General features: G+C 29.6%; 1 protein-coding gene across 6 annotated transcripts in view; it reads right to left on the reverse strand.

Moving 5' to 3' along the window:
• Window positions 1-9,719, reverse strand: part of LOC108972236 (UHRF1-binding protein 1) — a 43,643-nt gene that overhangs the window by 6,652 nt on the left and 27,272 nt on the right. For 3 of the 6 annotated variants that reach the window (XM_018938765.1, XM_018938766.1, XM_018938763.1), the window contains exons 18-21: window positions 9,424-9,547; window positions 9,204-9,351; window positions 8,209-8,392; window positions 8,028-8,145 (exon numbers count right to left, since the gene is read on the reverse strand). In XM_018938765.1, coding sequence (XP_018794310.1) covers window positions 8,028-8,145; window positions 8,209-8,392; window positions 9,204-9,351; window positions 9,424-9,547 — 574 coding nt within the window. Of the gene's footprint in view, window positions 1-3,751; window positions 4,122-8,027; window positions 8,146-8,208; window positions 8,393-9,203; window positions 9,352-9,423; window positions 9,548-9,719 lie in introns of those variants that run through there. The other 3 variants (XM_018938764.1, XM_018938762.1, XM_018938767.1) reach the window with 2 other exon arrangements.

A 9,719-nucleotide genomic window follows, 5' to 3' on the forward strand; every position in this document is an offset into this window, starting at 1 on the left:
AATATACCTGAATATTCACTATGTGTTAATTTTTTTATTTCACGCTTTTTTTTAAGAAAAGTTTAAAAGTTAAAGTAAAATATTAGTAGACCTTATGGAACGCATTTGTAGTTATATTGGGTTGGAATATATAGTTTTCGGCCAAAATTTCATACTTTTTGTAAATTAAGTGGATTTCTTACGAACACGTGCTGAGATCAGGAACAACGTACGAAAAAAATTTTAAAACGATAATAAAAAGCATACCAAAGAATGCCACTGACTGTAATTGAAACGTTTCTATAGGTAACACTAGTCAACAAATCTGTAGAAAGAATTTGGCACTGATGTGTTAAGAGGTCTGTGGGGTCTTTGAGGTGTGATATGATTATTAATTTGAATTCACTATTTTTGTTATATTAGTTAATGGTGGTGGTTTGACCTCCACACCCCTCGACTACAATACCCAAAATTAGCAAGAAACAGAAAGGCAGTCGCAAAATTACAGTAAACTAGTGTACTCGATGATTGATGAAACTATATACACTCTTTGCAACAAATATTACTAAAAACATGAAAATTTGTTCGGTAACATTAAAAAATTATACATTTACAATATTGTGAACAATACAAGCAATTCCATATGAAATCAGTTCGGACAATAAATTACAATAATTATTTTATAAAATAACAACTCTACGGTTAAGGAATAAATTGCTCGCAATATTCAGAATATTTGCATTAAATCGAGCCTTATGATCGAAAAATAATAATATTTTAGAGAAAAAATTTATATTTACAGCATCTTTACGTTAACTTCAAACACTTGAAAGTGGATTGGGGCGGAATATCTCTATAAATCTCTATAAATTACCGTTTTATAACTCTCGTAGTATTTTTCGCTGATGCCTAGTAAAATTAGTAAGCTAATGTATGACGGATTTCAGTTTATTTGTGGAAACATGTTAAAAAGAGCTTAAGTCGACTTAAACTAATGAAATTTTTAATTACAAAATTTTGCGACTAAAAACTCCAATTTTAATCTGGTTACGTACTATGCTTGCTTTGGTTTTCAACGCAATTCGCAGCATGCGATTCCAGTGTATTTTTTAAATTAAAACACAACATCGCGTATTGAATTGATTTTTTTAAGGCTAAGCGTCTATTACCCATTGGGTTAAGTCGATTTATGCTCTTTTAACAAATTGCCATTTAGTAATATAAGTCTAATGAACATTAAATTTGTTAATTATAGTAAAAGTATATATATAAATTTCATTATATAATTAAAATATTAAAATACATTTTATAATTAAAATTAAAAAAATATTGCAAATTTATAAAAAGAAGTTACCGTTGTAATTTGATAATTTTTTTTTATAAATTTGTAAATTTTCATACATTTCATTAAAAGCACGGCTTAAATTTCATTTTAAAAGTAGTTATTTGATCGCTAGCAAAGATTGGGTAGTCTTCAGTATACAAGATATCCATTGTTGCTAAAAAGCGCATTAAAAAAAATAAAAAAAAAGCGCAAATAGCAAAATACTATAAACAACATATAGTATATGATTTTTCTACACTGATTTTTCTATGAAAGTAACGCCTTTGTATTTGTTTTAATTATGATAGCTAAAGACCATATGATTTATTTTTTATTTCAAGTTTTTCTCATTTTTTTAGTTTTTGTTTACGATTATTGATATGATAGTGAATCACAACGATTTGTTAAGCTGCTAAAATCATAGCTGTATAGTTGTTGAAATTAATTTCGCTAAAAAAAGTGAAATATTTAGCGTCACCTAAAATGCAAACCAAAGTATCAAAAAAAAAGAAAAAAATTGAGAATTTTATTGCTTACGATTCACTTCATTACGCATATGTATATATGTATATTACGCGGATGTATATATTAGCTTCGACTATCAGACATAATAAATATATAACCATTTTATAACCAAAACTCCAAATTTTATTTTAATATGAATGGTTTCTACTATATCGTTTTTTCTTTGCTTGCAAACATATGAAAAGTGGTTACGTTTTTGTTAGCATTTTAGATGACGGTAAGCAGTTATGTAAATTATAGTTATAAATTAAGCACATACATTTATGTATAATGAAAAAAATCTATATCAATATTCTTCTTTATAATTCTAATATACCCATGGTGTAATCACGTAAACAGCGTTAAACGCATAAGTTAATTTAATTAAAAAATAAATTATTTTAATAAAAAGTAATATACATACATATTTTTTATTGGAATAAACAATAATTGGAGCGTAAGAAAACTGGCTTTACTCTTGACCGATATAGTTTTAACAACGAACGTGTTCCTAGAACACATATACAAGTTTTAATTTAAGATGTTGTTTTTTGCAGCTATTTAATGTAACTTTTAAATACAAAAAGTGAAAGCATTTTAATTTTTTTTGTGTTTTTAGGTTATGAATTTCATGTTGGCGACATTCTGTTTGATTTATCTGTTTCTAACTGCAGATATTTCGAAAAAATAATTAAAAATATCAATCGCTCGCTAAATTTTATAAAATAAAATAAAAAAATATTTTACTTCCTCAATAATTCATTTTTGGACTTAGGTTGGGAATAGGAAAAAACCTTTAAAAATAAGTTAAATAAAAGAATTGCAAACAGTGAAAAATATACTTTTCTGGACCTAATTAAAAAAAGAATTAAAAAAGTTGCAAAATATACGAAAGGATTTTTTTTCGTTTATAATTTTTGTAATAAGGTTAGGAAATATCCAAAAAAAATTTATTTAAAAAAGTTCATGTTTTGGAATCAGTTTAAGAATAGTAATTTTCAACAAATTTCATAAAAAATTTCAAGGATGCTAGTTTTTAGAAAAAAATATGCGAACAGGGATAAAAAATATTATACTTCATTAATATTTTTAATAACTTTTTTATTTCGTTAATATTTTTGGAAATCAACAAAAGTTAAAAAAAATCAAAAGAAGTTAATTTTTAAAAGAATATGCGAGAAAAGAAAAATATGTGTTTATATTTCACTTATTTACTAATTTTTTAATTTAAGAAAATAGGATAGGATTAATAATATCGAACAAATTGTAAAAAAAAATTCAAAAGAAATTAATTTATAAAAAAATGTGAAAAGGTGAAAAAATATTTTGCTTAGTTAGTAATTTATTTTCAATCACTTTAAGAATTATACTATCCAAAAGAATTTTATAAGAAAAAAATTCCATAAAAGTTAAGTATAAGGAAAAATATGCGAAAAATAAAAAAAATACATTTTAGTTGACAATAATTTCTGGAACTAGGTTAGGAATAGTACAAATTTTATAAAAATAAAATTCAAAAAAGTTAATTTTTGGAATTAGTTTAGAAATAAAAATAACCAACATTTTTTGAATAACAATACGTATGTATGTATGCCCGCTGAAAATATAATCCTACTGTTTTTTTCTCAAAGCATCTACCAATTAGTATAAGTAATTAATTCCAAATTTTAATTTATAAACGAACCAAAATATTGCTTCACATATTTCAATATTCGTTTTGCAAACACAATTATTGAGCATTTTAAAATTAATTTAATGAAAATATATTTACTTTTATTTAACAAAGATAACATGGAAAACAACGCAACGCGATATTCAGTCTTTGTAGAAAACTAATAAATTTTAAGAAGATTCCAAAAAAAAAGTTATAAAAAAATTTATACAAATTTGATTTTATACAAATGTGAAATAGTAGAAATTAAAAAAGAAACAGAAATGTCATATTATATATGTAAATGTTAAGTCGAATATGCAAATGTTATTAATTATACACTTTTTTGTTTTTGTTTGTTGCTGCGCACAATTTCTTTTTTTTTTCGTAACACATTTGATTTTACTGCTCGTGCGGAGCTTGGCGCGATTTTTGGCATGATTTGAAAAGTGGCAAAACAAAAAATATATTAGTAAGCTTACGCCGCGTGTGTGTTGCTGCTGGTGTTGTTGTTGTTGTTGTTATTCTACGTCGTGTTGTCGTCGTCGGTTGCATCGTATTTCATGGATTGTTGTTCTCGCCGCAGCATTGGATGCAATCCATGCAGTTATGCTACCTGCTGCCATCGCTCTTTCTATTTATATTCGATGATGTCAGTTGAACCTGTTGGCCAGTTGTAATAGAGGATGTGAGGAGTGAAGCAGGATAACAGAAGCAAACGAAATATTTTACATTATTGTAAGCGTATGGCGCTTATCTTACTTGAGTATAGTTATTATTATTTTGTATAGTTATAATTGTATATTTGAAAGTACAAAAAATGGCGAGTTGAAAAATATTTCGATAAAAAAAAATCAAAAAATAATAAACGGAAATTCACAAGAGTGTTTAAAAGCGGAAGAGAGTAATAGGTAAACTAAGCGATAGTATAATTGAATGCCAGTAAGTGCGTGAAAAGCAACAATAAAGGAATTTAAATATTTTTCGGTTGAGAGAGACTAACAAATACAGTATGCTTCAAAAATTGTTTGGAAAAATTTAAAGTTTTAGCTATGATGTTAGTGTAAATTATATTTTTTGGTTTTTCAAGTACACAAATAAGTCCGTGTGATAACTTTGAAAAAAGTTTGCAAAATTTCGCAGTCAAAATACAAACAATTCAAATGCGCGAATATTAAATATTTGAATTTTTTAGCTTTTATCTCCTTGTATTTATTTTACACACCGAATTAAATGTAAAAAAAAATAATTTTTTCAAACGTCGTTATTTTTTTAATTTACTTTGGTGTTTAGATAAGTAAATGAGGATTGCAACGCGTCCTATACTCTATTGTGACCTTGGTGTTTATAAAACCGTTTGTTTCAAATTCAATACAATTTAAAAAAAATGGTTTTGCACTAATATATCTAGCCAAAGTTTTAGGAAACAAGAAAAAAATGTTAACATTAGCTTCACCGAAGCGAAAAGGCTATAAAAATATATTTTCATGAATTTGATCGATTAATTTGTATGGGAGCTACATACACACATATGTATATGTTATGGTGGTCCGCTCTGAACCAATTGCTAGACAATAGATCATGCCGACTTTCGTAAAAATATGTCGTCAAATAAATAAATTTTAATTTTAAGAAGTTGATTGTGATCGTTCAGCTTGTATGGAGTTATATAATGTTGTGATCCGATCTGAACAATTTCTTCGGAGATTACAGTGTTTCCTAAGACAATTACCCATGCAAAATTTAGTGAAGATAAATTTTCAATTGAAAAAATTGTCCATGCAAGCCCCTGATTCCGATCGTTCAGTTTATATTACAGCTATATGATATAGTGGTTCGATCTCTACAAATTCTTCGGAGATTGTATGATTTCCTTGGTTAATGATACATGTAAAATTTCGTGAAGATATCTCTTCAAATGAAAAAAATTTCTATACAAGCAAAATTTCAGTTTAATATCTCAAAAATGATGCGCTAGTTCGCGTATATGCAGACGTGAAACAGACGGAAACAGCTAAAAGGACTGACCTCGTCACGTTCATAAGCTTTATATACATACTTTAAGGATCTCCAACGTTATCCTCTGGGTGTTACACACTTCGGAGCAAACGTAATAATCTCTTTCGAGCATATAAATATACACAAATTTGTTATTTGCTATTTTGAAACGGTAAAAAACATCAATACTTAATCCCGACGTAGGTATGCATATATACAGTTACTAGCAGGCTATATTTTTCATATTTCTTATCACCATATTACATAAGCTATTATGTGCATATTTACATATATATGTACACTATGTGTCAATTGAATAACATCTCTAAATTAAAAAATAAAATTTTTTCAAATGTTGTAAGCCCTCAATAGCAGCGTTTTTATACTCTCGCAACAAAGTTTCTAAAGAGAGTATTATAGTTTTGTTCACATAACGGTTGTTTGTAAGTCCTAAAACTAAAAGAGTCAGATATAGGGTTATACATATATACCAAAGTGATCAGGGTGACGAGTAGAGTTGAAATCCGGATGTCTGTCTGTCCGTCCGTCCGTCTGTCCGTCCGTCCGTGCAAGCTGTAACTTGAGTAAAAATTGAGATATCATGATGAAACTTGGTAYACGTATTTMTTGGCTCYATAAGAAGGTTAAGTTCGAAGATGGGCAAAATCGGCMCACTGCCACGCCCACAAAATGGCGGAAACCGAAAACTTATAAAGTGTCATAACTAAGCCATAAATGAAGATATTAAAATGAAATTTGGCACAAAGGATCGCATTAGGGAGGGGCATATTTGAACGTAATTTTTTTGGAAAAGTGGGCGTGGCCCCGCCCCCTACTAATTTTTTTGTACATATCTCGAAAGCTACTATTCCATATAAGAAATCGAAGCTGCATCCAGGCTTTTTTTAAAAATTGAAAATGGGCGTGGCGTCGACCATAAAAACCATATCTCAGGAAGTACTTGACCGATGTTAATGAAATTCGGTACATAATATTTTCTTAACACCCTGATGACATGTACCAAATGTGAAATCGGTTCACAACCACACCTGAAATCTCGATTATCACCTTATCATGCGAGAATATAAAAGGTTCGGTGACACCCGAACTTAGCTCTTCCTTGTTTGTTATAAAATAATATCATCTGACATGGTTACTAACAGTCTAAATCTTACATACTTTTAATTACGAAATTACATAAGCACTTATGTACATATAATATATACCCTCCGCGTCACTTGAATAACATCTCCAAATTAAACAAAAATAAAAATAAACACTAAAAAATTCAAAGGATCTGCTCATATTTATAAGTAATATTTTCGATATTTTTAATTTTGTCGCCACTATTTAGCAAATATTGAAAAATTTAATGTAGAAAGAAAATTCTAAAAAAAATTTTTTAGATATAGTATATACTCGTACGTCCTTCTATAAAGGATTTACAAGTTAAAAAAATGATAACCTGTTTCAATCATTGAATATTTTCTGTGACAGTAATACAAAAAATTCAAAATCCATATAGCATAGCATAATCAAAACTCGGACTGGCATTGTATTCAAAATCGATAAATAAAATAGAATTCAGTTAAATCTGTGAGCTGACAGTTGTGTAAGCGGCAGTGATTTTACTAGTCTTTCATTAGCACTTTATGCACTTAAAAATCCAATATTTCAATTTTTCGTTTGCCAATTATTTTTTGTGCATTTGAAACTATAGTATGTACTTTATATCATGCTAGTTACTATTTCTTTAATTTAAATTCAAGCAGGTGCTATATGCTTAAAGCTATGTATATAGAGAAATTAAATGCGTTAAAATTCAGCATCGATTGTTTTAACCTACAAACTACAAATCAAAAGCAAACGTTAAGTGCATTTTTTCTACTTTGCGCTTTTGTTTTTTTTTTTTTTTTTTTGTTTGCTGCAAAAACTGACCTTTGATCCTTGCATCGGAAATGTTGCGAGAATTCAGATTTAACTGTTGTTTTAGTTTTCAACGCCAAATTTTNTGTTTGCTGCAAAAACTGACCTTTGATCCTTGCATCGGAAATGTTGCGAGAATTCAGATTTAACTGTTGTTTTAGTTTTCAACGCCAAATTTTCAGGATTTTTTTTTTTTTGGTTTTCAAAAACACACATCAAATAGAAAACAGTCACATTAGGTGGTGGTGAAGAGTAGATAAATAGTAGTAGTAGTAATAAGTAAAAGGAAAATTATTAGCTTAGAAAAGTAAACATACATAAAATGTTGAAATTATAAATGAAATTGAACCGAAATTGTACACAGTTTGGCCAAACATCTGAAATAGCTTCAGAGCTTCAAATTATAACAACAAAAGCGAACAAAAAGGCTTAAATGTTTTTTACTGTGGCTTCGCACCATACAAATTCGAGCAGGTGTCTTTAATATATGTATAATATCATATTTATTATCTGTGTTTTGTGCGCGTAGGTAAAGGGTTGTGTAGAAATCTTAAACACATTAAAGTGAACCGTGAAGGTGTGGTTATATATAGTATATATACCAATATATATATTTATTTTCATATTTTCTTAGTTGAAACTCACCTGCAGCGAACGTATCGTGTCGAGTAAAGCCTTTTTCTCCTCTAATAATATGGTTATATCGTCTTGCGCCGCCTTCAGATACGAGCGCAGCACGTCGTTCTCCTGTTTGCACTTTTGTCTGCAGCAAAAGAGAGTATTATGCATGAGCCTCTCATTACAACAGTTATTCTATGAGGCTTACCTGTACGTATCGGCATTTTCTTTCGCATTTACTAACTGCTTACGCAAATTTTCATTATCCATTTTGAGCTGCTGCATGACCAGCTGCATGGAGAGTATTTCGCGATCTCGTTCGCGATCGCGTGGCGTTAGTGCGGCAGCTGTTAGTGGGTAGTTTATAGTAGCCGCCTCGTTTAGACCAGTTTCTAAATGGAAAATAAAGCAAAATTTCTTTATAAATATTATAAAAGTAGTGTTTTTAACATAGTTTTTATAAATACATTTTTCACATTTCTTTTTTTAATATGGACTTATATAATTAAATTAATCACTAAGATTTACAGTATGGTTTAACTATAACAAGAAAAAATTTAAACACAGTTTTGGTCATTTGCCATACCAGATGAAGTTTAGTTACTAGATCCATGGGCGGTAGTCATCCTTTGACTGCACTTGATGCGAATTTGTACTTAACACCCGTCACAATTTCTTAGAAAGAATTGATTTTAATCGAATAGTCTGTATAACAGGTATATTCTAAAGTGGTCCGATCTGAACAATTTGTTCAAAAATAATAGCGTTGTCCGCTATAGCAATACATGCCGTTTCCGCGAGAATCGAGTCTAAGTAACCGGAACGAATTCGGATTTTTATCCGACTGAGGACTGTCAAGCCGGCAGCATTCCTTCAAATTCGTTCAGAAATGTTTTCTGCCGCTACAACAACAATAATACGTGCCAAAAATATGTTATCAGATAATAAAAAATGCCATACAGTTATCAGTTAGTATAACGCTACATCTGATATCGACGGTGACTGACAAATGAACAGCTTCTTGTAGAGAGAATGGCGTGTGCCGATAGCCAGACGGGTAAAATCAACTCGGCTCAACACGCTAGTCGTTTTATGAATGATAATTCTTTTATAATGTATCCGACGTTTCCTTCAGTATGTAATAAACTTCATGGCAATTGTGTGAACTTTTTTAGGTTATAAAAATACTAATTTAATACACACCTATTGGTTGTATATTGACAATGCCATTTTTATCACGATGTATGCGCATGCGTCCGATTGCCAGACGTATTGGCACTGGACCCGGTGAGGTAATATTAACGGGCGGACGATCTTCGATTAAGTTAAGCTTAACATTCTCCACATGGATCTATAGAATATAATAATAAGACATAACAATTAAAAAATGTAAATTGCTTTATTGCTTTAAGCCTCTATTTACCGCAACAGGCAGAGGGTTAGTGATGATTTCATCCTCTGCCAAATCACCCAAACCAATAACGGTGCTCATGGACAAATCCAAGTTAACATCCTTGACGCGCACTTCAGCATGATGGGAAATCCAACTATGGGGGAACAAAACAATATATACAAGAATTTATATAAAAGTCAAAAAATATTAATTTAAAACGTCAAACAAAAAATATAAATTTAAAAAAATATTACATTTGCATTTGCGAAATTTTAAACGAAATCCCATAATAATCATAGTTAGTGTACCCAGGTAGGTAGGTGTGA

Source organism: Bactrocera latifrons, unplaced genomic scaffold (assembly GCF_001853355.1).
Source record: "Bactrocera latifrons isolate USDA-ARS-PBARC rearing strain unplaced genomic scaffold, ASM185335v1 scaffold_39, whole genome shotgun sequence".
NCBI lineage: Eukaryota > Metazoa > Arthropoda > Insecta > Diptera > Tephritidae > Bactrocera > Bactrocera latifrons.